The sequence below is a fragment of the Carcharhinus amblyrhynchos genome, chromosome 32 (genome assembly GCF_965287045.1).
Source record: "Carcharhinus amblyrhynchos chromosome 32, sCarAmb.v2.hapA, whole genome shotgun sequence".
In the NCBI taxonomy this organism is placed as follows: domain Eukaryota; kingdom Metazoa; phylum Chordata; class Chondrichthyes; order Carcharhiniformes; family Carcharhinidae; genus Carcharhinus; species Carcharhinus amblyrhynchos.
The window spans coordinates 12,031,092-12,058,564 of NC_137355.1; the positions used below are offsets into that span (position 1 = coordinate 12,031,092).

A 27,473-nucleotide genomic window follows, 5' to 3' on the forward strand; every position below is an offset into this window, starting at 1 on the left:
ACTTCCTCCTGGAACAATGTGTCCAGTAAACTTTCTCCCTCGCTGATGAATCCCACACGCAGCTCTGCAAATAGTAACAACGCATGTTTTATACATTTAAGTGAAATTCTCTTGTCCCCCAATTTAAAGAGGTCGGCAAGTCATTCAGGCTAAATGGAATGCTTTGGGAATAATGGAACAATGTATTTCACACGAACGTGCAAAATGCTCATCTGTTAGTTTCACACGCGAGAATTTCAGATTCACAGAATTGTTACAGTGCGGAAGCAGGCCGTTCGGCCCCTCATGTCTGCACTGGCTCTCCCAAATGGGCATCATGGTTTTGAACCATTCTCCTGTCTTTTCCTCATACCCCCTGCACATTGTTTCTATTCAAGTAATCATCTAATGCCCTCTTGAGCATGTGGGGCGGCACGGTGGCACAGTGGTTAGCACTGCTGCCTCACAGCGCCAGGGACTCGGGTTCGATTCCAGCCTCGGGTCACTGTCTTTGTGGAGTTTGCACTTTCTCCCTGTGTCTGTGTGGGTTTCCTCCGGGTGCTCCGGTTTCCTCCCACAGTCCGAAAGATGTGCTGCTCAGGTGCACTGGCCATGCTAAATTCTCCCTCAGTGTACTGTGTCCCCCTCTCCTTCCCGATCCTTTTCTGGTTTGAATCCTGGCCCTTGGGTCACTACCTGTGTGGCATTTGTATGTTCTCCCCATGTCTGCACGGGTTTCCTCCAAGTGCTCCGGTTTACCCCCAGTGTCCAAAGATGTGCGGGTTAGGTAGTTTGGTCATACTAATTTGACCCTAGTGTCAGAGGGATTAGCAAGAGGGTTACGGGAGAGCGGGGGGGAGGAATAGACTTGATGGGCTGAATGGCCTCTTTCTGTACTGTCGGGATTCTATGATTCAAATGCTGTCCAGCCCATGTCCCACAAATGAATGAATAAAGGAAAGAAAAATTGGCTGCTGTGTTTCCTACATTGCAACGGAAGCTACATTTTACAGGTTTACGAATGTTGCGATGTAAAAGCGATAACGTTTTCTATCTTCCTGTGACCATGGGCGGTGTGTTTCACTCCCCACTGGCGGTGGGATCTTGTGGTTCCCTGCCATTGTCAACAGGATTTCCTGTTGAACACATCACCTGCCATTGAAAAACCCCCTGGCGTGGGTGTGCCATCAGCAGGATACCACTGGTGTGAACGGTAGGGAAGATTTTGGTTTCTAAGCAGCAAAGTTCAGTGTTATGTAATTTCCTCAATAAAAGATGATCCAATTTCTGTATTAGCTTCCTGTTCAATTCCTTACTGGTTATTAGAAATTTCACTGTATTACATATCATAAAATTCCATAATATTTCAAACTTTAATTTACTTCTGCGCCTAGTCCTCTCTCCAGGAGCTTATGGACAGAGTAGAAATAACTGTAAGGGGTTGGAGTGCGATGGGAGTGGGAGATGAGGATGTGGGGGTTGGGGTGGGAGCTACATTCCTTAGATATGTGAGACTCCAGAATGTATTCCAGACACTGGTTCTATTGCCGAGTGTGCCAAACGGTTTCTGGTCTTGGACCAGGAGCTGAGGTGGATTAAGGTCAGTTTGGAATCCTGGCCAAATTCCTGGGCCTGGGAGACTTACCGTGCCAACTCGACAATGGATTCAACAGAGTGTGCAAATCTTACAACCGCCCGGGAGTATATGGTGTCCCTGCTTTCTGCTACTGTGGCCTGGCCTGTGAGAGGCCAGTGTTGGCTCACATCCATGTTGGACAACTCTCATCAAATGAGAATGTCGTAGAGGTTTACAGCATGGAAACAGGCCCTTTGGCCCAACCTGTCCATGCCGCCCCCTTTTTTTTTAACCACTTAAGCTGGTCCCAATTGCCCGTGTTTGGCCCATATCCCTCTATACCCATCTTACCCCTGTAACTTTTTAAAGTCTAAGTACTTTTAAAAAGTCAAAATTGTACCCGCCTCTACTACTACCTCTGGCAGCTCATTTCAGACACTCATCACCCTCTGTATGAAAAAATGCTCCTCTGGACCTTTTCTATCTCTCCCCTCTCACCTTAAAATATGCCCTTTAGTTTTAGACTCCCCTACCTTTGGGAGATGATGTTGACTAGCTACCTTATCTTTGCCCCTCATTATCTAATAGACCTTATAAGATGACCCCTCAGCCTCCTACGCTCCAGGGAAAAAAGTCCCAGTCTATCCAGTTTCTTCTTATAACTCAAAACATCAAGTCCTGGGAGCATCCTAGTAAATCTTTTCTGCACTCTTCTTAGTTTTAATAATATTCTTCCCAAAATAGGGTGACCAGAACGGTACACGATATTTCAAGTATGGTCTTACCAATGTACAATTTCAACAAGATGTCCTAGCTCCTGTATTTGATGTCCTGACCATTGAAACCAAGCATGCCGAATGCCTTCTTCACCAAGGCTGATCCACTTCAGATCAGCTATGATCTTATTGAATGGCGGGGCAGGCTCGAAGGGCTAGATGGCCTACTCCTGCTCCTATTTCTTATGTTCTTATGTTAAGACAGTCGAAGTGCGCTCTGTAAGCCAGTCACCATCTATTAGGTGCAGTGAGAATGACAGGTGCCCTTCCTGGTGGAGCTGAATAGGATCCGGGTGGGCTTGATGGGGTTTCTCCGCAACCCGGAGTAAACCTACGCGGACACCCAATGGGGTTTCACATTCTCCGCAACCCACCGCTAAAGTTCCAGTGGCGGACGGGATGGGAGAATTCCAGCCTTTAAGTTTCATTTGTCTCTGCCAATCCCTTTAAGTGGATGCTCTTGCGAGTTGCCCCTTGGTTTAGTCTAATTGGTTCAACCCAAGGTTGAATTCTGGGTCTTCCACAAGCCAGCTAAGCATTCTGGGAATTACATCGCCCTACTTCCCCCTTTCATCCTCGTAATTTGCTCTGACATTTTTCTCTTCACACCCCAACTTCTCACTTAAGAAGAAAAGGGAACTGGGAACATTGCATTGGAGAAGGGGAAGTGTTAAGGAAACATTAGAAGAGCTGGAGAATATTGGCGCATGAGCAAATATTTTCTTCAGTCATTTATTCCTTACTGCAGGAATGCGTGTGGCACTAAACCCAGACTTTGTCCTTCCCAGTGAATAAATGAGTGTTAAATATCTCCGTTCCATTATTTGAAGAGAGTGGGGAAAACATTACTCGTTGTCAATCTGTTTTTCTGGTGTTGGCTGAGGGAGGGACTGTGGCTGGAATCCAGGGAGCCGTTCCCTGTTCCTTGCCAGTGCAGCAGCTCCTTGGTGTCGCGTCAGTGCAGCCAACTGTACTCGAGCAGAGGTGGAAGGCACCAACGAGGGCCGGCACGGTGGTTAGCACTGCTGCCTCACGGCGCCAGGGACCCGGGTTCGATTCCGGCCTTGGGTCACCGTCTCCACGGCGATGAGCAATCCAGAACAGCGATGTGAATGATTTAAAAGCCCGCTTGTTATTTTAGTGTGCAAGTTGTGTGAGAACTCAGCAACTTTCTGCGATTTAACTGCGGCAAGCATTTGTGTACCATCTGAGGTGTGGGCTCACTTCTCATTCTGTGAGGTGGAATCATAGAATAGAATCATAGAATCCTTATGGTGCAGAAGGAGACCATTCAGCCCTTCGAGCCTGCACCAATATCAATCCCACCCAGGCCCTATCCCTGTAACCCCACATATTTACTCTGCTAATCTCCCTGACTCTAAGGGGCAATTTAGCATGGCCAATCCACCTAACCGGCATGTCTTTGGACTGTGGGAGGAAACAGGAGCACCCGGAGGAAACCTACGCAGACACAGGGAGGAGATGCAACCTCCACACAGAGAGTGACCTGAGGCCAGAATCAAACCTAGGTCCCTGGGGCTCTGAGGCAGCAGCGCTAACCACCATGCCCCCACGCCCCCAATCAAGATAGGGGGTCTTAATTTTTACATATTTTCATATGTTGGGGGTCTTAATTTTTATTTCCTTTGAAGTTAACAAAAATAAAGTCAGGGCAGATGTAAAACAGTCTTGTCAGTTTGCCAATGCCTGATTTATGTTATCACACAACATCACGTTACTCCCAGGGAGCGAGGTCCTGTGGGACGGAGGAGTGTACCCGAACATGGGCCAGAGTGTGGGCGACTAGGGGATTTTGCAGTGTTAACGTAAGCTGACTTGTGGCAATAGTAAATAAACTTAGACTTTAAATATTAAGTTCATTAAGAAAGCAGTGCCCATTTCAAATGCTTGTTCCAGGCACAAACTGTTGGTCTGTGCTCCTTATGTCAAGCCTAGTGGCATCATTGCAAGGCTATTAATCCAGAAACGCTGCTAATGTCCTGGGGACCCAGGTTCGAATCCCATCACAGCCGATGGTGAAATTTCTACCCCATTAAAAAAAATATGGTTAGGTGCATTGGTCTGAACAAGTGCCGGAGTGTGGCGACTAGGGGAATTTCACAGTAACTTCATTGCAGTGTTAATGTAAGCTACTTGTGACACTAATAACTGGACTTGGTCTGTGATTCTGGAATACATTTTCCACTGCATGCAGTTGTGGCAAGCACACATGAATAAGATAAATTATTTGTATTAGGACTAACACATTGCTCCTTAACCATTATCTTCTGAGTGTGGGATGTGGTATTTGTAGATGAACCACAGAAAGCAAGTTCCACATACTGGGTTTTTATTAAATGCAAACAGATTGCATTTGTTTCCCCGCACAGTAAGGGGGACATCTTTTAATGAGAGAGTGAATTTTTAATTTTCCGGTGGAAAACCTTCTGGAGTACATCTCCAGGGTGGGAAGTTGGTAACTTTCTCTTGTGATTCATTGAGTAAAAATTGATTGGATCATCTAGAACAGTAACACAGGAAAATGATGGTCAGGAGGATGTGTGTCTGGTGTACATGTGTGTGTGATGTATATGTATGTATGTATATGGTGCATGGCATGCATGTGTGCTGGGGTATGGCTGTGCGTGCTTTAGATATGGAGGGAACACGCAGACATTGACCCAAGCTGGGAATCGAACCCGTGTCCCTGGAGCTGTGAGGCAGCAGTGTTAACCACAGTGCTACTGTGCTATTTAGTCTTGGTGTCTCGGTGAAATCACTGCTACTTGTAGCAAAATTTGATTTTGCAAACTTTTTTTCCTCTTCCTTATGAATCTGAGGTTCCAGCACACGAATTGTGTTCGCATGACCTATTTTCAATTCTCTGTCCATTTGGCTTGGTGGCAGCATTCCTTTCTCGAAAGCATCTCCCGTTCCAGAGCCGGAGTTCTCCGATCTCGTCCGCTGCTGGGATTCCCTGGTCCATCTGCCACTTTTCCTTAATTAGCTACCGTTGCTGTTTATGGGATCCTACTGTGCATAGATGGTAGCACAGCACTGCTGCCTCCCAGCGCCAGGGACCCAGGTTCCATTCCCGGCTCGAGCGTCTATCTGTGCGGAGTTTGCACATTCTCCCCGTGTCTGCCTGGGTTTCCTCTAGGTGCTCCAGTTTCCTCCCACAGTCCAAAGATTTGCGTGTTAGGTTGACTGGCCAAACTAAATTGCCCCTTAGTGTTAGGGGTTTAGTACAGCAAATAAATAGGGTTATGGGATGGGATTATAGTTTTTGCAGACTCGATGGGCCAAATGGCCTCATTCCGCACTGTAAATATTCTACGATTCTATGAAAGATCAGTTTAATATAAGATTGGTCCATTCAAAAGTCTAATGGCAGCTTGCGTCGCTTGGTACATATTTTTTCCAGACAGAAGAAGGTGGGAAGCAAGAATGTCTGGGATGCATGGGTTCCTTGATTATGCTGGCTGCTTTTCCGAGGCAGCAGGAAGTGTAGACAGAGTCAATGGATGGGAGGCTGGTTTGCGTGATGGACTGGGCTGCGTTCACAACCCCTTGTAGTTTCTTGTAGTCTTGTTCGGAGCAGGAGCCATGCCAAGCTGAGATACATCTGGAAAGGATGCTTTCTATGGTGCATCTGTTAGAATTGGTGAGAGTCGTGGCGGACGTGCCAAATTTCCACAGCCTTCTGTAAAATTGGTGGGCTTTCTTAACTATATGGGGGGGACCAGGACAGGTTGTTGATGATCTGGACACCTAGCAACTTGAAACCCTCGATCATTTCCACTTCATCACTGTTAATGCAGACAGGGGGCATGTTTCCCACTACACTTCCTGAAGTTGGTGACAATCTCCTGTGTTTTACTGACATTGAGGGAAAGAGCTGGCGGCCTCAGCTGGAGCGAGAAACACGAGTTAACGTTTCGAGCCCGTGTGACTTCTTCAGAGCTGAGGCAAGGGAGCAACGTGATGGGTTTTATCCTGTTTGAGAGTGGGTGGAGGCTGCCTAATTAGTATCAAAGACATTTTACAAGCAGCACTGACTGATCTCCTGGGGTGCAACGGAGCAGCCAAAGTGCCACGTAACGCACTGATCAGCCGTGGATGTAAGTCAGTGACTGAGGTAAACGTTGCTCTAGTCAAACAATTAAGTGTGACATTGTCCAACCCGTCCCGGCGAGGCATATTGTGGGCAGGACTCTCCATTATTGCTAATTTTCCATTCAGAGATTCAGCAGTTTTTACAAACTGGATTTTGCTGGCTTCTCCATCTCAGCTGTTGCTAGCTACGCCCAAGCGATAGATTCTCTGGCAATGATCATTGAGACAGTCTCAAGCTGATACGAAGCACCGACACAGGCAACATCTGTTAACACTTAGACTCTGACTACAATAGGGGCAGGAAGTAAGATTTCAGCACCATGCACAGGAGCCACAGGCCTGCTGGAAGCACGTGAATCCTCCACAGAGCACTCGGAGTGCGGGGTTAAAGACACCCTCCTTCTTTACTCCTTCACTTCTCTTTTTTTTTGGACATCCTGTCAGGAAGGAAAAGGAAAGAGTTCCTTCTTCCTCCACAATTGGTTTGAATGAGAAATAGCCCCACGAGGAACTGAGGGATCTGTTCAGTGTCCAACCAGTGGTTGGCAGGGAATGCCCCAGCCATTATCTAGGGCAGCATAGTGGTTGGCACTGCTGCCCTGCGACGCCAGGGAACTGAGTTTGATTCCTGGCTCAGGTCACTGTCTGTATGGAGTCTGCACATTCTCCCCATGTCTGCTTGGGTTTTTTTTCTGGGTGCTCCGGTTTCCTCCCACAATCTGAAAGACGTGCTGGTTCGGTGCATTGGCCATGTTAAATTCTCTTTCAGTGTGTCCAAACAGGCACCACGGTTGGCAACTAGAGGACTTTCACAGTAACTACATTGCAGTGTGAATGTAAGCCTACTCGTGACACTAATAAGGAAACTTCAAGACACGGGGAGAACGCGCAAACTCCACACGGACAGTGACCCAAGCCGGGGATCGAACCCGGATCCCTGTCTCTGTGAGGCAGCAGTGCTAACCACTGTGCCACCGTGCCAACCCCCTACTGGGAGTGCGGGAAGAGACAAAACCGGCAACGATGAGTAAATCCGTGTGTACTAACTTGAACACGTAGCCATGAAAGCCTATTAAAGTAGTAATGACTTCAGAGAAGGGCAGTATTCTACCTTTGCTTTTGACAGTATAGTTTTGGCTCAGCTGCAATAATAATTGATGAACATCAACCTTCCACACTAAAAGTGGGATATCCCCATCTCCTCCACCCACTCCCCCATCCTCCCTTCTCCCCCCCCATCACCGTACCCTGTGACATGGTTTCCAGCAGCAGAGATAGCATGCCATTGGATGCCACCAGGGTATTCCAGTCCCTGGAAGTGTCTACAGCATTTTGCATGACTTGCCAGTCTGCCCGCTATAGGGAAAACCCATTGCCGGCTGGTTCAGAGGTTCCTCAGGAGGGGCTGGAAAATCTCACCCTCCGTGTCAGTCAACCCGACAGCGAGGCTGGCTATAGAGTGATTCAGCCCGCAGTTAGACCGGTCACGTAGTGAGTCTTCCAGGGTGGCAGTTGTAAAGACTGAACAGAGAGTATTCCTGATGGGAATAATGGAACATGGGCTCGTCCAGGTCACCCCAAGGAAAATGATCTCAGATGTATAGTGAATCTGTAAAAGAAACGCTATGTCAGAGATTCTTGGGTACCAGCAACCTTGGGCACACTTAGTCAACTCTTAATACAAACCACATTGGACACCATGCATCCAATGCAAGGTTTTAATTATTTGTACACAAGGAGAATTCCCCTCCTTCCATCGAAATGGCTGGAGTGGTTCTGACATTACAGAGAAACATTGCAGATGACACTGGGATGAGTGGCAGAACAAAGTGTGCAGAGGATGCTGAAAGTCTGCAAAGGGATATAGATAATCTAAGTGAGTGGGCGAGGGTCTGGCAGATGGAGTACAATGTTGGTAAATGTGAGATCATCCATTTTGGTAGGAATAATGAATTATTATTTGAATGGTAAAATATTGCAGCATGCTGCTGTGCAGAGGGACCTGGGTGTCCTTGTGCAAGAATCACAAGGAGTTGGTTTGCAGGTGGAGTATTGTGTACAGTTTTGGTCTCCTTACTTGAGAAAGGATATACTGGCACTGGAAGGTGTGCAGAGGAGATTCACTAGGTTGGTTCTGGAGTTGAGAGGGAGAGGAGAGACTGGGGCTATACTTCTGAATTGGAATTCAGAAGAGTCAGGGGAGATCTTATAGAAACATATAAGATTATGAAGAGAACAGACAAGATAGAAGCAACAAAGTTGTTTCCACTGGTGGGTGAAACTAGAACTAGGGGGCATGGCCTGAAAATGAGGGGGAGCAGATTTCGGGCTGAGTTGAAGACGAACTTCTTCACACAAAGGGTTCTGAATCTGTGGAATTCCCTGCCCAGCGAAGCAGTTGAAGCTACCTCATTGAATGTGTTTAAGGCAAAGATAGATACATTTTTGAACAGTAAAAGAATTAAGGGTTATGGTGAGCGGGCGGGTAAATGGAGCTGAGTCCACAAAAAGATCAGCCACGATCTTATATAATGGCGGAGCAGGCTCGAGGGGCCCGATGGCCTACTCCTGCTCCTAGTTCTTAAGTTCTTAGCTCTGTTCAGTTATAGTCAATTACAGCAAATCAGGAACAAGCATTTTGTTTCCGTCTTTCACTGACATACATGTTTGCCAAGTAAATCATGGCTTTTCGCCCTTTCTCGTTTGATGAAAAGTTGACTGCTGCTAATCCTTCATTTGCTTAGCATATCCCCATATCTCGCCTTTGGCATTTGTTATGGGAAAATCCAGTCTGGCTCACCCTGTGGCGGAAGTCAAGAAGCAGAATGTTATGTACCCTAGCCTGAAGCAGACAGGCTCCCTCGAAGGTCTGCCACTGATTCTCTCAAGCTGTTACAGAAAAGGCATGACGTTTTAAATCTGAGCATTTTAACTTCAGTACGAAGACTCACAACACCAGGTCAAAGTCCAACAGGTATATTTAATAGCACAAGCTGCCCGAGCGCTGCTCCTGAGTGCTCACCTGAAGAAGGAGTAACACTCCGAAAGCTTGTGCTTACCCCAGTCCAACACGGCATCTCTACTTCATTTTAACTTTCACAGATGCAAATTCTTTTCTTAAAAATAACTTGATTAACATGGGGCAAGTAGGAACCTGACCTTTTGAGAAGGAGAATGTGGTGGACATAAGAGACAGGTCCTTGACTTTTATATATTGGGTGGGATGTTTCCAGCCACAAACCACATCATGTTTTTGATTTGATTTATTGTTGAGAGGAAAAGAAAACACTGTGTGGCCCCTTTTAAAAGCTGGTTTTGTTTCAATGCTTGGAGCTTTTAAAGTGCAAAGTACAGCCAAAGTCCAGATTGAAACATTTGTATCCACAGCCACGCAGCAGAATTGCTTTGGTAACAGGCTTCAGGCATTTGAATGTTTCGAATCCAGCTTATCAATTTAAAAGCTGACACTCGGATACCAAGAACCTATCAGATTTGAATCTGATGGCATTAAAAATAAATCAGACCAATCCTGTTGTAGGAAAATTGATAGGTCATCAGGAATGAAAGAGAGGTCTGGAGAAAAAAATTAATTAGCCACTGCCACTTCTGATTTGCTTTATTGTTGTTACATGTATTAGCATATAGTGAAAAGCATACCGTTCATAGAGTACATAGGGGAGAAAGAAAGGAGAGGGTGGAGAATGTAGTGTTACAGTCATTTTGATTTGGTTTGTTATTGTCACATGTATTAGTATACAGTGAAAAGTATTGTTTCTTGTGCGCTATACAGACAAAGCATACCATTCATAGCAGAGAGTGCAGAATGTAGTGTTACAGTCATAGCTAGGGTGTAGAGAGAAATCGGCTTAATGCGAGGTAGGTCCATTCGGAAGTTTGGCAGCTGGGAAGATGCTGTTCTTGAGTCGGTTAGTACGTGACCTCAGACTTTTGTATCTTTTTCCCGATGGAAGAAGGTGGAAGAGGGAATGTCTGAGGTACGTGGGGTCCTTCATTATGCTGGTTGCTTTGCCGAGGCAGCAGGAAGTGTAGATGGATGTGAGGCTGGTTTGTGGATTGGGCTACATTCATGACCTTTTGTAGTTTCTTGCGGTCTTGGACAGAGCAGGAGCCATGACCAAGCTGTGATACAACCGGAAAAGATGCTTTCTGTGGTGCATATGTAAAAACCCGTGAGAAAGTAGAGGCATTGGTGGACTTTCTTAACTTAATACCAGCGTTGTTGGTGATCTGAACACCTAGAAACTTGAAGCATTTGAATATTTCCACTTTATCACCAAGTCAAATCAAAGAGATAATGCCCCAGATAATGACATCTTGGATGGGGAGCAGCTCACATCCGACAAGTCCAAACCCAACCTTCTGCTAACTGCTCTTCTACGCTGCAGAGACCACAAGGTGGTGAGTCACGCTGCCAGTCAAGGAATGTGGGCAAGGAGCACAGATGTCAAAATGGCACAAGGCCAATTCCGGGTTGCAGGAACTAAAGCTCGGAATATCGATGGAGTGCTGACACGAGGAACAATGCAGCAAACTCTACAGTGCAGCTGGAACCTCTGGCAGGCTGCCCACCTCCAACAGAAATAACCCAATATTGACTTGGCCCGAGGAGGAACCATATTGTGGCGCTGAAGGGCATTTAAAATGTGGGTTCCGCTTCATACAGAACAACAGATGCCTAGACCTGTTCTCTCCCATCCTACTCTCGCCTACCTGCTCACTATAGCAACTCTGACTGCTTTAGGCCAACTTAATCCAGAAATATAGCATCTTATAGCACAGAAGGGGCCACTCGGCCCGTTCCATTGGTGTCAGCTCTTTGAACATAGAACACTACAGCACAAACAGGCCCTTCGGCCCACAAGTTGTGCCGATCACATCTATACCTACCAGGCCATAGAACTATCTGTAACTTCCAATGCCATTAGATCCCATATACTCATCCAGAAGTCTTTTAAGCGAGTTTGCCTCTACCACCACCGACGGCAGCCGATTGAAGGAGCTTCTATTCTTCTGTTAAGTTAAAGACCACCAATGCCTCTACTTTCTCACGGGTTTTTACAGATGCAGCACAGAAAGCATCCTTTCCGGATGTATCACAGCTTGGTTATGGCTCCTGTTCTGCCCAAGACCACAAGGAACTACAAAAGGTCATGAATGTAGCCCAATCCATCACGCAAACCAGTCTCACATCCATCACAGTGCCAGGGACTGTGCGGAGTCTGCACATTCTCCCCGTGTCTGCGTGGGTTTCCTCTGGGTGCTCCGGTTTCCCCCCACAGTACAAAAGAGGTGCTGGTTAGGTGCTAACTTCTCCCTCAGTGTACCCAAACAGGCGCTGGAGTGTGGCAAATCGGGGATTTTCACAGTAACTTCATTGCACTGTTAATGTAAGCCTTACTTGTGACACTAATAAATAAACTTTAAACAATTTCATTTCATACTCCAGCTTTCTCCTGCAAATTAACTTGTTGAAAGCATGACCAATCTCATTCAGGAAGCTCCAGTGGAATCCGATGCCACCAGCCTTTTGCATGATGTATTCCAGATCGTAACATGCCACTTAGTGAAATGATTTCTCATTCCTCTTCTGGGTTCTTTTGCCAATAATCTTAAATGTATGACTGGATCTATGTGAGAGGTGGTGGGATTATGGACAGCACGGTGGCACAGTGGTTAGCGCTGCTGCCTCAGTGCCAGGGACTTGGGTTCAATTCTCAGCTTGTGTTGTTGTCTATGCGGAGTTTGCACGTTCTCCCCGTGTGTGTGTGTGTGTGTGTGTGTGTGTGTGTTTTTTCTCCGGGTGCTCCAGTTTCTTCCCACAATCCAAAAGATGTGCTGGTTGGGTGCATTGGCCGTGCTGAATTGCCCCTTAGAATCCAAAGATGTGTACGTTGGGAGGTTTGACCGTGCTAAATTGCCCCTTAGTGCCCAAAGATGTGCAGCTTAGGTAGATTGGCCATAGTAAGTTGCCTCTTAGTGTCCAAAGATGTGTGTGTCTGGTAGATCGACCACACTAAATTGATACTAGTGTCAGGGGTACTAGCAGGGTAAATATGTGGGGTTATGGTAATAGGGCCTGGGTGGGATTGTGGTCAGTGCAGACTCAATGGGCTGAATGGCCTCCTTCTGCACTGTAGGGATTCTGTGATCCTATAATTTCTGGTCATCAACTTGATTGCCACAAGGAAACAGTTCTAAAACCATTCCCCACCACCCCTCTTCCCCATCCCCGCAGCTGATTATTTTACTGTTGTTAGATCAGCCTTCCATTTTCCAATGGCGAAATCTTCCTGTCCCGCCGCCGTCAATGGGTTTTCCCGTTACTCTCACCCGCTGCCACTGGTCAACCTGCAACAGTGGCTCATTGTCTGCTGGACCGGAACATTCCACCGGCAGGAATGGCTGGAAAATTTCCGCCTTGTATGGAGACCAGTCGAGCTCACTGACAAGCCTGTCCTGATTCCAGGGGCGGGCGAGGCTGGGAGAACGGCATTCTCCACGGGCCTTGGGCGGGATTGTACGAAAATCAGTCGGACTTGGCGAAAAAATTCCGCCCTCTGTGTTATTTTCAAGTAGCTTTTAAATACTTTTTAAGTGGTGATGTTCCCATGTGTCTTCTGTCCTTACTCTGTCCCTGAGTCTGTTCAAGACCAGCTGATACCTTCCAAAGTTTTAAAGTTTATTTAGTAGTGTCAGAAGTAAGCTTACAGTAACACTGCAATGAAGTTACTGTGAAAATCCCCTAGTTGCCACACGCCTGTTTGGGTACACAGAGAATTTAGCATGGCTAATGCACCCTAACCAACACGTCTTTTGGACTGTGGGAGGAAACCGGAGCACCCGGAGGAAACCCACGCAGCCACGGGGAGAATGTGTAAACTCCACGTAGATAGTGACCCAAGCCGGGAATCGAACCTGGGTCCCAGGCACTGCGAGGCAGCAGTACTGAGCACTGTGCCGCCATGCGACGTAGGAGCAGAATGAGGCCACTCAGCCCATTTGAGTCTGCTCCGTCATTCAATCATGGTTGATATTTTTCTCACCCCCATTTTCCTGCCTTTTCCCCATAACCCCTGATCCCCTTATTAATCAAGAACCTATCTATCTCTGTCTTAAAGACACTCAATGACTTGGCCTCCGCAGCCTTCTGCGGCAAAGAGCTCCACAGATTCCCCACTCTCTGGCTGAAGAAATTCCTCCTCATCTCTGTTTTAAAGAATTGTCCCTTTAGCCTGAGGTTGTGCCCTCTGGTTCTAGTTCTTCCTAATTGTGGAAACAGCCTCTCCGCGCCCACTCTATCCAGGCCTTGCAGTATCCTGTAAGTTTTAATAAGATCCCCCCCCCCCCCCTCCCCCCCGTCATCCTTCTAAACTCCAACGAGTGCTGACCCAGAGTCCGCAACTGTTCCTCATAAGCTCTTCATTCCAGGGATCATTCTTTTGAACCTCCTGTGGACCCCTTCCAAGGACAGCACATCCTTTCTTAGATACGAGGTCCAAAACTGCTCACAATACTCCAAATGGGATCTGACCAGAGTGTCTCAAGGGAGCATTATGTATTTATAGTGTCACATGAATAACTGGAAAATGATGCCCTGGCAATATTTTTCGGGACGGATCACGAGTTCTGCTCTAACTCTAATGAAGAACAGTGCTCAGCTCCGCAAAACACATGGGCTCCTTGGGTGGCTCAAAACAGTCAGCCAGTGAGTTGCTAAGTCTCATGTACCGACGTCTGGTCTGTGAGCTAATCGCAACCAAGTGATGCAAAGGGGGCCCAGCAGACGGCTTTGAGATCTGTGGTTGGGGAGTGAAAATGAGGACACCCACTCTCCTGAAACACCGAGTTTCTTCGCCTTTATTCTTTCATGGAATGTGGGTGTCACTTGTGAGTGTACACAGCAGGATGCTTAACCCTGGCACGTAACGTGCTTCCAAATATGTTAGGCCAGAATTTTCCGGGCCCTGCCAGCGAGAGCGGAAAGCTTGACATTCGGCCAAACCTCTCTTCACCACAGCGGGACCGGAGAATCCCAGTCGCAGGCGAGTTCGGAGAGTTTCCAGGATCCAGATCTTGTTAACCCTACTGTAGTGAAGCCCTTGGCAAGGTCCCGTGAGGCAGGCTGAAGCAAAAGGTTAAATCACACAGGATCAGGGGTGAACTAACCAGGTGGATTCAGAGCTGGTTTGGCCATGGGAGACAGAGGGTAGCGGTGGAAGGGTGTTTTTCTGAATGGACGTCTGGAATTAGTGGTGTTCCGCAGGGATCAGTGCTGGGACCTCTGTAATATATATAAATGACTTGGAAGAAATCGTAGCTGATGAGGGAGCAGTGCTCCGAAAGCTCGTGATTCCAAATAAACCTGTTGGACTTTAACCTAGTGTTGTGAGACTTCTCAAATATATCAAGAGTTTATTTCTCCCAGAAATACTTGTAACTTTAACTGATAAGACACCGCCACTGACGCTCAGTAGCAGCAGTGTGTACCATCTACAAGATGCACTGCAGCAATTCACCAAAGATCCTTAGACAGCACCTTCCAAACCCACAGCCACTTCCATCTGGAAGGACAAGGACAGCAGATACACGGGAATGCCATCACTTGCAAGTTCCCCTCCAAGCCCCTCACCATCCTGACTTGGAAATATATCTGCCGTTCCTTCATAGTCGCTGGGTCAAAATCCTGGAATTCCTTCCCAAACGGCATTGTGGACTGCAGCGATTCAAGAAGGCAACACCCTCTCGAGGGGCAACTAGGGATGGGCAATAAATGCTGGCCTAGTCAGCAACACCCATGTCCCACAAACGAATAAAGAAAACTTCCAAGTTTTATCAACCTTTTGATGATGTGTTTAGGATCTGCAAAATTCCAAAACATTACTTATTTGCTTCAATATTTGTACACTGACAGTGGGATTAAGAGTTTCTTTCGCCCATGAGACAAGCAAAGCTGTTGCAACACAGAAATACAAGTTAAAAATTAACTTTTTTGTCTGCAAAGCCCCTTAGAACAGACAGAGCTTTGTTACTCCAAATTTGGTCAAGCCCTACAGGGTGGCATGGTGACACAGCGGTTAGCACTGCTACCTCACAACACTAGGGACCTGGGTTTGATTCCCGGCTTGGGTCACTGTCTTCCTGAAGTTAGCACGTTCTCCCCATGTCTGCATGGGTTTTCTCCCTCCTTGGTGTCAGAGGGACTAGGAAGGTAAATTTGTGGCGTTATGGGGATAGGGCCTGGGTGGGATTGTTGTTGGTGCAGGCTCGATGGACCGAATGGTGCACTGTAGGGATTCTATTCTTCTACTCTAGGAGACTTGGTAAAGGTGTACAAAATCGGAGGGGTATGGGCCTGGTAAATAGTGAGTAAGTGCTCCTTCTCGGGAGAGCTAGAGGGCCCAGACAGGCAGTAACAGTTTCCTCCCACAGTCTGAAAGAAGTGCTGGGTTGGGTGAATTGGCCGTGCTAAATTCTCCATCAGTGTACCCAGACAGGTGCCGGAGTGTGGGCGAGTAGGGGATTTTCACAGTAACTTCATTGCAGTGTTAATGTAAGCCTACTTGTGACACTAGTAAGTAAATTTAAGGCTTATTGTGCTGGCCATGCAAACAAAGCTGTGTGCACTCTGACTCAAGTTCTGGCTCCTCTCCCAAGCGATGATTAATCATTTCCATTGAACAGCTGTCTGACTGCGGCCTACTTCTCTCCAGCTGCGAGGCTGCCATGTTGGAAACTCTCCATATCTTTTTCCTGTTCAACAAAATGCAGACCATGTCGTAAGTTGGCTTGGCCTCACCTGGAGAAGGTGTCCAGCTCCGGACGCCGAACTTGAGGGAAGATGCCAAGACATTGGCGGGGGGGATTCACAAGAATGATTGCAGGGATAAACAACTGGAGCTGTGAGGAGAGGTTGGGACCATTTTCTTTGGAGAAAAGAAGGCCGGGCAGCATGGTGGCACAGTGGGTGTGCACTGCTGCCTCTCAGCACCAAAGACCCAGGTTCAGCTCTTGGGTTGGGTCACTGTCTGTGTGGAGTCTGCACATTCTCCCCGTGTCTGTGTGGGTTTCCTCCGGGTTCTCTGGTTTCCTCCCACACTCCAAAGATGAGCAGGTTAGGTGGATTGGCCATGCTAAATTGCCCCTTAGTGTCAGGGAGACTAGGAAGGTAAATTTATGGGGTTACAGGGATAGGGCCTGGGTGGGATCATTGTTGGTGTAGGCTCGATGGACCGAATGGCTTTCTCCCGCATTGTAAGGATTCTATTCTTCCATTCTAGGAGACGTGGTATAGGTCTACAAAATCCTGAGGGGTCTGATAAATAGTGAGTAACTGCTCCCTCTCAGGAGAGCTAGAGGGCCCAGACTCAAAATAACAGGCAAAAGAAATCAAAGTGAAGGGAGGAAATGTTTTTTCACCCAGAGGATGGTTGGAGTCTGGAGCAAACGAGCAGCACAGGGGCACAGTGGTTAGCACTGCTGCCTCACAGCGACAGGGACCCGGGTTCGATTCCCGGCTTGGGTCACTGTGCAGAGTCTGCACGTTCTCCCTGTGTCTGCATGGGTTTCCTCCGGGTGCTCCAGGTTCCTCCCACACTCCAGAGATGATGTGGGTTAGTTGGATTGACCATGCTAAATTGCCCCTTAGTGTAGATTAGGGGGATTAGTGGGGTAAATACTTGAGGTTAGGGGGAACAAGTCTGGGTGGGCTTGCCCCTTGGTGTCAGGGGTATTATGTGGGAGTTCAAGGAGAGGGCCTGAGTGGGAGTGTTGTCAGTGCAGACTCGATGGGCCGAATGGCCTCTTTCTGTCTGTGGGGATTCTGTAATTTAGTGAAACTTTTGAGAGCGTGGTGGAGGCAGGTTCGATCGACATATTCAAAAGAGAATTGCTATCTGAAAAAGAAGAATGTGCAAATTTTATAGAATCAGAATCCTTATAGTGCAAGAGGAGGCCATTCAGCCCATTGAACCTGCACTGACAACAATCCCACCCTATTCCTACTCCTGCAACCCCATATATTTACCCTGCTAATCCCCCTGACACTAAGGGGCAATTTAGCATGGCCAATCAACCTAACCCACATATCTTTGGACTGTGGGAGGAAACCGGAGCACCCAGAGGAAATCCACGCGGACACGGTGAGAATGTGCAAACACAGACAGTGACCTGAGGCCGGAATTGAACCCAGATCCCTGGTGCCGTGAGGCAGCAGTGCTAACCACTGTGCTGCCCATAGTTCGGGGAAATAAGGTAGGGGAGTGGGGTAGGTTGAATGTTCCTTCAGGGAGCCAGCGCAGACTCGATGGGCTGAATAGCCTCCTTCTGCACTATTAAGGGGCTGTAACGGGGAAAGGTTTGAATAGCTGTTCTGGACATGAATGGGAGTTGGAGTAGGGGCAGATTTTTCTAATCTGTTGCAGAGTTTGCAGGCAGAATGGATAGGGTAAAGTCTGGGAGGAGCGATCACGATTGTTCAGGGAGCCTGAATGATCTTGGTTTCCACGATGGAAGGAGCTGTTGCTGCTCTCTCTCTACGGGGTTTATGAACCTTTCCAACCCAGCTGTTCCCAGGTCATCGATTTTCCCAGGGACAACAGCCTCTTGAGTTATCCAGGGAGTTATTCAAGGAGCTTCCTGTCTGTTCTGAGTTCGCTGCTATCACAGAAGCACTGACTACAATACTGTTATTGGTTAGGGGGAATCGGTTTAGCTCAGTTGGCTGGACGGCTGGTCAGTGATGGCAGGGTGATGGGTTCAATTCCCATAGCGGCTGAGGTTATTCATGAAGGCCCTGCCTTCTCAACATTGCCCCCTCACCTAAGGTGTGGTGATCCTCAGGTTAAATCATCACCGGTCAGCGCTCCCCCTCACAGGGCAGGGCAGCCTCTGGCCAACAGGGACAATGGCCTCCCATCCATTGACTCTGTCTAACTTCCCTCTGCCTTGGAAAAGCAGCCAACATAATCAAGGACCCCATGCACCCCAGACATTCTTCCACCTTCTTCCCTGCTGCTGTCAGACTTCTGAATGGACCTACCTTGCATTAAGTTGATCTTTCTCTACACCCTAGCTAAGACTGTAACACTACATTCTGCACCCTTTCCTTCCCTTCTCTATGAACAGTATGCTTTGCCTGTATAGCACTCAAGAAACACTACTTTTCACTGTATGTTAATATACGTGACAATAATAAATCACAATCAAATGGCGACTTAACCTTTATTATTAGTTAAACATAGCGAGACACTCTTGCATTTAAATAGCACCATCACGACCCATGGACATTCCAAAACGTAGTAAGTAAAAGTTAATTGGCCACAAGTAGGCTTACATTAACACTGCAATGAAGTTACTGTGAAAATCCCCTAGTTGCCACACTCAGGCGGCTGTTCAGGTACACTGAGGGTGCATGGTCAATGCATCTAACCAGCACGTCTTTCAGACTGTGGGAGGTGACCAGAGCACCCGGAGGAAACCCATGCAGACACGGGGAGAACATGCAGACTTCACTAAACAGCCAATTAAGAAGTTTGGAGGTGGAGTCATTGGGATGTACATCATGCAGGGCAAGATCCCACAAGCAGCAATGCCACAATGACTAGACCTCTTTTGAGGTAATGGTTAAGGTATAGAATTTGAGGATTGCCCTACCCTTCTTTGAGATGGTGCCCAGAGATGTTGCACTGGAGAGGGCGGATGGGCTTTGGGTTTGAATCCTTATTTGAAAGTCACCATCAGTATGCTCTCATTGGCCAAGATATTCTGTGCACAAGTCGCTGGGATGGACTGGCATTGAGTCAGAAGTGAAGAATGCTCCCAACTGAAGCACTGCTGATATAGAAATGTTGGTGTGCAGACAGTATTGTGCTCATCTTCAAGTGATTGACACTTTCTGAAAAACACAGGAAATAGGAGCAGGATTAGGCCACCAGGCCCTTCCAGCCTGTCCCACCATTCAATATGACCATAGCTGATCTTTGCCAGCCTCAACTCCTTGTCGATGCCATTTCCTCATAGCCCTCTATTCCCCGATCTATCCAGTACTTATCCACCTCCACCTTAAATGCTTCTCACCCTACAGGGCAGAGAATTCCAGGATTCACCACTCCCTGTGAGAAGAAATTCTTTGCATTTCAGTTTTAAACGACCGGCCCTTTATCTTCATAAAATCCCTACAGTAGCGAGGGAGGCCATTTGGCCCATCGAGTCTGCACCAACCACTACCCACCCCGGCCCTATTCTCGTAACCACCACGCATTTAACCTGCTAATCCCCTGATGTTAGGGGCAATTTACCATGGCCAATCAACCTCACCCACACATCTTTTGGACAGTGGGGAGAAACTAGAGCACCCGGAGGAAACCCACGCAGACGTGGGGAGAATGTGCAAACTCTACACAGAGAGTGACCCGAGGCTGGAATTGAACCTGGGACCCTGGCACTGTGAGGCAGCAGCGCTAACCATCGTGCCACCGTGCTGCCCAAAACTTGTAGCCATGTAGCCTTGTTTGAGACTCTCCCACTAGTTAAAAACATCTCACCATCCACCCTGTTAAGCCCCCTCAGGACCTTATATGTTTGAATAAGGTCACCCCCTCCCCCACCCACCCCACCTCCCCTCACTCTTCTAAACTCCAAGGAATACTATTTAGTCTGTTTTGATAGGACAAGTCTCTCATCCCAGGAATTAGCTTGGTAAATCTCCTTTGGACTGTCTCCAGTGTTATGATGTGGAGCTGCCAGTGTTGGACTGGGGTGGGCACAGTAAGTAGTCTCACAACACCAGGTTAAATTCCAACACATTTATTTGGTAGCACAAGCTTTCAGAGCGCTGTTCCTTCAGCAGGTCAGCGCTCACCTAATGAAGGGGCAACGCTCCGAAAGCTCGTGCTACCAAATAAACTGGTTAGACTTTAAACCTGGTCCAATGTTACTATATCCTTTTTAATGTAAGGGGACACAAAACTTGTATGCAGTATTTCAGCTGAGGCCTCACTAACTCCCTGTACAATTGCAACAAAACTTTCCTATTTTTAAACTCCAACTCCTTTGCAATAAAGGGCAAAATTTCGTTTCTCGTCTTAATGACTTGTTGAACCTGCCAGCGAGCATTTTGTGACTCATGCACTAGAACACCCAGGTCCCTCTGTACTTCACTCACCTGCAATCTCTCTCCATTTAGATAATAGTCTACCTTTTTGATTCCTCCTATCAAAGTGTGTGACCTCGCACTTCCCCACATTAAACTCCGTTTGCAGGTTTTCTTCCAATCACCCAATCTATCTCTATCCCATCACAGAATAACCGTATCCTCCTCAAAATATGGCCTTCAACTTATTTTCGTATCATCAGCAAATTTGGGAACATTACATTCTGTTCCTTCGCCTGGATCAAAAATGTAAATAGTGAACAATTGCGGGCCAAGAACTGATCAAGCTTATTTGTCAGGAGTAAGGCTTACATTAACACTGCAATGAAGTTACTGTGAAATTCCCCTAGTCGCCACACTCCAGCGCCTGTTTGGGTCAATGCACCTTTCAGAATGTGGGAGGAATCTGGAGCAGCCGGAGAGAACCCACACAGACACAGGGAGAACGTGCAGACTCCGCACAGACAGTGACCTGAGGTCAGAATCGAACCCGGGTCCCTGGCACTGTGAAGCAGCAGTGCTAACCACTGTGCCACCATGCCACCCCTGTGCTACAGTGCCATCCCTGCGGTACTCCAGAAGTATTCCACTCTGAAAAGGGCCTATTTATTCCAAATACCTGTTTTCTATGTGACAATCAATTTTCAATGTATATTAACACACGCCCTCAAATTTCATGGACTTTTACTTTATGCACCAGCCTCTTATGTGGCACCTTGTCAAATACCTTTTGGAAATTTAAATACACAACATCTACAGGTTCCCCTCTATCTCCTCTCCCTGTTACATTCTCAAGAATTTAAGAAATTTGTCAAACATAATTTTGTGAAATTATATTAAGGAGGTTTGATCATATTCAACTTTCCACAATGATTAGTTATTTCCTCTTTGATTATTGGCTCCAGCATCTTGCCAATAATAGATGTTAAACCAACTGGCCTGTAGTTCCATCCCTTCTGCCTTTCCCCCTTTTCGAACAAGGGTGTCACTTTGGCTGCTTTCCAATCTTCTGGTGGAATTTAATGGGTTACGAAAAATTTCAACCATCACGACCTTATGAATGAGGTGTTCACAGCAGTTGTTCTCTGTGAAACCATACCCTAGTAGGTGGCTTCAAAACCTTCTGGAGAAATTTTGTTTTTGCTGGGTAAAGGCCTATTGAGGAGAAAGTGGAGAAATCAATTTATGGTCCAAATCGGCCACGATCTTCTCCTCGAAGGCTCGATGGTCTTAAGGGAAGTTTAGAGTTCATTTATTAGTAAGGCTTATATTAACGCTGCAATGAAGTTACTGTGAAAACCCCCTAGTCGCCGCACTCTGGCGTCTTTTCGGGTCAATGCACCTAACCAGCATGTCTTTCGGACTGTGGGAGGAAACCGAAGCACCCGGAGGAAACCCGTGCAGACTCCATACAGACAGTGACCCAAGGCTAGAATTGAACCTGGGTCCCAATGCTGTGAGGCAGCAGTGCTAACCACTCCTATTCCCCACTGTGTAATATTTCTACTGTATAAATCTTGCCACCTACGTAATGTTGTCACAATAATTTCCACATCTATTTCTCTGTCTTGTCCACAGGCAGGAAGCTGATTTTTGTGGGGGAATTCTAAACTCGACACCTTTGTTGAAATAAGTGGATCGCCTGAAGTTAGTTTCCTCGCTCTTCGCTGCTGAATTGTTGCTAAGCCCAATGATGTACACTGCCGTCTTGTCTGCGTGCTTTGCAGTCCATCTGCTGCTGGGACACTGTAGAGGTAAGACCTCAATCTTGCATGGTAACAGTGTGCTGACACTGAAAGACACAGCACACATCCCGTCAGTAGTGAATAATATAAATACAGAGTGGGTTCGGATAGGTACAGCTCATCGACACAGGCACTTGTAGAAACATAGGGATTTGGAGTGGGAGCAGACAAAATCTGGACCAGCATGGCATAGTGGTTAGCACTGCTGCCTCACAGAGCCAGGGACCCGGGTTCGATTCTGGCTTGGGTCACTGTCTGTGCAGAGCCTGCACGTTTCCAGAGCTAACCACTGTGCTATTGTGCCACCCAAATTATAATGATGGATAATAATTGGGCAGAATACATCAGTGAGACATTTCTGTAAATTATTGGTTGCGTGATGATGTATGGGTAGGCGTCTATATCAATGGGTTAAGATTTTGTATGAATACATTAATGCATAGACGTAGATGTGGGTGACTCGGTGGCAACGTTAGCACTGCTGCCTCATAGTGCCAGGGACCCGGGTTCAATCCCGGCTATCGGTGACTGTGCAGAGTTTGTATGTTCTCTCCATGTCTGTGTGGGTTTCCTCTGGGTGCTCCGGTCTCCTCCCACACTACAAAGATGTGCGAGTTAGGTGGATTGGCCATGCTAAATTGCTGCCTAGTGTCCAAGGGTGTGTAGATTAGGTGGTTAGGCCATGTTAATTTGCTCTTTGATATCCAAAAATGTGCAGGTTAGGTGGATTGGCCATGCTAAATTGCCCCTTAGTGTCAGGGGTATTATCAGGGTAAATACGTAGAGTTAAGGGGATAGGATCTGGGTAGAATTATTTGTTGTTCAGCTTGATGGGCTGAATGGCCTCCTTCTGCACTGTAGGGATTCTGTGATTTAATCCCTGTTGTATTTGCTCTCGTGACCATTGCAAAGTTTCCATGTTTTATTTTGAGACCGTAATATATTTATAAAATACAGTGGGGAGTAGGAGCTGGGTGAAAGGTTATAATTCCAATGGATCACTCATAAATCAGTTAACCCTGGTTTCTGTGGTCTGTGAGGCCTTATTTTGTACCCCCCAATTAAACAAACCCCTTAATGTTCACTTTGGTTGTCTGTAATCTCGGTGCTTTTTCGGACTCATCGAAGATACTTTCCCCCGTTTTCCTTTGGATGGTTTTCAGGAAAGGATTAGTGTGAGAATGAAGCTAATTTCCCATCTGCGTTGTTCAGAGCAAGAGGAGGAAGATATTTCCCGATTGAATTCTAGCCAAACTCATTCATTCGACAATGCATTGGATAGAAGCCCATTGAAATTCTCTTCCCGCATCTAGTGGTGCACGAAGGCAGACTTTCATCTGTGTCCATAGCTAGTAATGCCAGGAACTGGGCGCTGGATTTGTCGCCAGGAGGCTTGACGGAGGCCTCGCCACCTCAAGTGTGGCTCACCTGACACCTCTCTCACTCTTGCCGCCAGCCATGGACGTGTTTTGCAGGTTGACATTCAACCTGTTTGGCAGCGTTATGAACGCACGCACCTTGGCCGTCCAGTCATCCAATCGTAGAAGCCCTACAGTGCAGAAGGAGGCCATTCGGCCCATCAAGACTGCACTGACCACACTCCCACCCAGCCCCTGTCCCATTAACCCCATGCATTAACTCTAGCTAGTCCCCCGACACTAAGGGACAATTTAGCATGGCCAATCCACCTAACCTGCACATCTTTGGACTGTGGGTGAGATTTGAACCCTACGCTTGTGGCTCAGAGGCAGGGACGCTGACCCCACTGCACCACAAGATTTATTTATTTATCAGTGTCAAAAGTAGGTTTACATTAACACTATAATGAAGTTACTGTGAAAATCGCACAGCCTGGCGCCTGTTTGGGTACACTGGGGGAGAATTTAGCACGGCCAATGCACCTAACCAGCACGTCTTTCGGACTGTGGGAGTAAACCCACACAGAGATGAGGAGAATGTGCAGACTCTGCACAGACAGTGACCCAATGTTGGAATTGAATCTGTGTCCCTGGCGCTGTGAGGCAGCAGTGCTGACCACTGTGCCACCGTGCTTTCTGTCGTTGTTCTATTTTAGCTCATTCCTTGTTGCCGTGTCCCTGTTTCCGGCTTTGATCCACTCCTCCGGACATGAACACAGCTAGCTCTTCCATTAACTTGGTAAAGAAAATAAAGCTGACATTGCATCCCACTCTGTGTGCCAAATACCTTTCAACTTGTGGCTGGACACATTGGCAAGTATAAACCCTCCATAGTCTCCTCACCACCTCTGTCTGTAACCTACCCTGAGTCTACAATCCTCCAAGTTCTCAATTACAAGGGGGTACAGGTTCACGGTGAGGGGGGAAAGCTTTTCACGCAGGGAGTGGTGGGTGCCTGGAACGTGCTGCCAGAGGAGGCGGTGGAAGCAGGCACATTAACACCTGGATAGGTACATGAATAGGGATGGAATAGAGGGATATTGCCCGAGTCAGGGCAGAATATGTTTAGTTTAGTTAGGGCATCATGATCGGCACGGGCTTGGAGGGGTGAAGGGCCTGTTCCTGTGCTGTGCTTCTCTTTATTCTTTGTCCTTTGTTCTCTGCACTCCTCCAAACCATGGGCTTTGTCCACCACCTGTTCCTTTATTCATAGAATCCCTATCGCACAGAAGGAGGCCATTCGGCCCATCAAGTTCTGCACTGACCACAATCCCACCCAGGCTCTGTTCCCGAAACCCCTCATATTTGCCCTGCTAATCCCCCTGACACTAGGCTTAATTTAACGTGGCCAATCTACTTAATGCGCGCATCTTTGGACTGTGGAGGGAAACCAGAGCATCCTGAGGAAACCCACGCAGACACGGGGAGAATGCACAAACTCCACACAGACAGTAACCTGAGGCCGGAATCGAACCTGGGTCCCCACCGCTGTGAGGCAGCAGTGCTAACCACTGTGCCGCCCCAAGCAGCACTATTGCAGTTGTTTGGTTTCAAACTTGCCGTGTCCCTCAATCGCTCTCCCTCACTCTCCTTGAACTTGTGAATGGGCCTGGGTTAAAAGTTCAGAGAAAGGAATTTGTTTGGAGAGTTCAAACTTTTTCATTTTTAATATTGGCAGCAGTAATTCCCACCCTTTTAAGGTATATTAATATAAGCACAGTGGATGTTCGATATCCTTGCTTACAGTAAGTTGGGTGATGTGTTGTTGTAGCTGATAGAGACTGTATTATCCAGTTGCTAAGGCAGTGTGGTACTGCACCTCGCCTGTCCCTTTAAAGCTCCCAACTCTAATTGCTGTGAGTAAATGTGGTTGAAAGGCAGGATTTCTTTGCTGTGGGAGATGTGCATTTGGAAAGTTCTCATATCTTCCTGGTTTTGAGTCAGGCAAAGGAGAACCAATGGGCAGTAATCAACATTCCTTTTCTTGAAGATGTGATAGTTAACGTGCGATGGATTCCCTCCAAACCCTGGGAGAAGTTCCTCGGATATAGGCATAAAAGATTGCCGGGTGCCACGTCAAAGAAGACCGGAGCATCCTAGCCGGTGTTGGGGCCAATGTTTATCCCTCGATTAACATCACGGAAAACAGATTATCCGATCGTTATCACATCGCTCTTTGTGGGGGTTTGCAGTGGACGGATCGGTTGTCACATTTCTTAGGTTTAATTGGATAAGCAAAGGTGTAAGAACAGGGCAGGGAATAAAACAGCCCCAATGCCCGGGGTCACCGTTCCGCCCGGGGTCACCGTTCTGCCCAGGGTGACCATTCAGCCTGGAGTCACCGTTCCACCGGGGGCCGCCTCTGGCCAGCATTTATTGCCCACCCCGAGTTGCCTGAGGGCAGTTGAGAGTCAGTCACTTTGCTGTGGCTCTGGAGTCACATGGAGGCCAGACCGGGTAAGGATGGCAGATTTCCTTCCCCTAAATGACATTAGTGAACCAGATGGGTTTTTCCAATAATCAACAATAGATTTTTAATTCCAGATGTTTTTAAATTGAATTCAAATTCCACCATCTGCCGTGGCGGGATTCGAACCCGGGTCCCCAGGATATTAGCTGAGTTTCTGGATTAATAACCTAGTGATAATATCACGAGGCCATCGCCTCTCTCTCGATTCCAGTCCATCAAGTTGTACCATTGTGCTGTTTAAAATCAGGATATTTCAGTAACTAACTGTGGCTGCTCGGTGTAATTTGCTGCAAGTTATTCTGTATAATTACCCACTTTGGCAGGTGGTGGGGATGTTTCTGATTAGCTAACGGTCTGCCGCAAAGCTGTGAATCAATAGGCTGCTGTAATTTATTTGAGGGGATAATGGTTATCAGACGCAAAGTATACAAGGCTTCGATGCTTCAGACTGAGAAATGGCATCTCGCTTTCATAGAATCCCTACAGCACAGAGAGAGGCCATTCAGCCCATCGAGTCTGCACCGACCACAATCCCACCCAGGCCCTATCCCTGTAATCCCACGTATTTACCCTGCTAATGCCCCGGATACTAAGAGGCAATTTAGCATGGCCATCAGGAGGGTGTGATGCCAAAATGGTAGCGATGGCGCAGTGGTTAGCACTGCTGCCTCACAGCACCAGTGACCTGGATTCGATTGGGTCACTGTTTGTGTGGAGTTTGCACCCTACTCCCCATGTCTGTGTGGGTTTTCCTCCGGGAGCTCCAGTTTCCCCCCCACAGTCTGAAAGACGTGCTGGTTAGGGTGCATTGGCCGTGCTAAATTCTCCCTCAGTGTCCCCAAACAGGTGCCGGAATGTGGTGACTCGGGGATTTTCACAGTAACTTCATTGCATAAGCCTACTTGCGACACTAATAAAGAAACTTTAACTTTAAAAATGTAAATGAAGTATAAAGAAATATATGACTTCTGCAAGTAAATAATAAGAAAAAGAGTAGCTAAAGTGAGTATCGGTCCTTGAGAGGGTGACACTCTTGTTTTGGCAAAGCAGTCAGCATAATTAAGGACTCCACGCATTCCGGACATTCTCTCTTCCACCTTCTTCCGTTTCGGAAAAAGATACAGAAGTCTGGGGTCATGTACCAACTGACTCAGGAGCAGCTTCTCCCCTTCAGACTTTTGAATGGACCTACCTCGCATTAAGTTGATCTTTCTCTACACCCT

General features: G+C 47.3%; 1 protein-coding gene across 2 annotated transcripts in view; it reads left to right on the forward strand.

Moving 5' to 3' along the window:
* The window catches only part of cd276 (CD276 molecule), a 231,140-nt gene that overhangs the window by 23,301 nt on the left and 180,366 nt on the right, over window positions 1–27,473 (forward strand). For both annotated transcript variants that reach the window (XM_080216223.1, XM_080216225.1), the window contains exon 2: window positions 22,196–22,371. In XM_080216223.1, coding sequence (XP_080072349.1) covers window positions 22,308–22,371 — 64 coding nt within the window. In that variant the 5' untranslated portion in view covers window positions 22,196–22,307. The remainder of the gene's footprint in view (window positions 1–22,195; window positions 22,372–27,473) is intronic.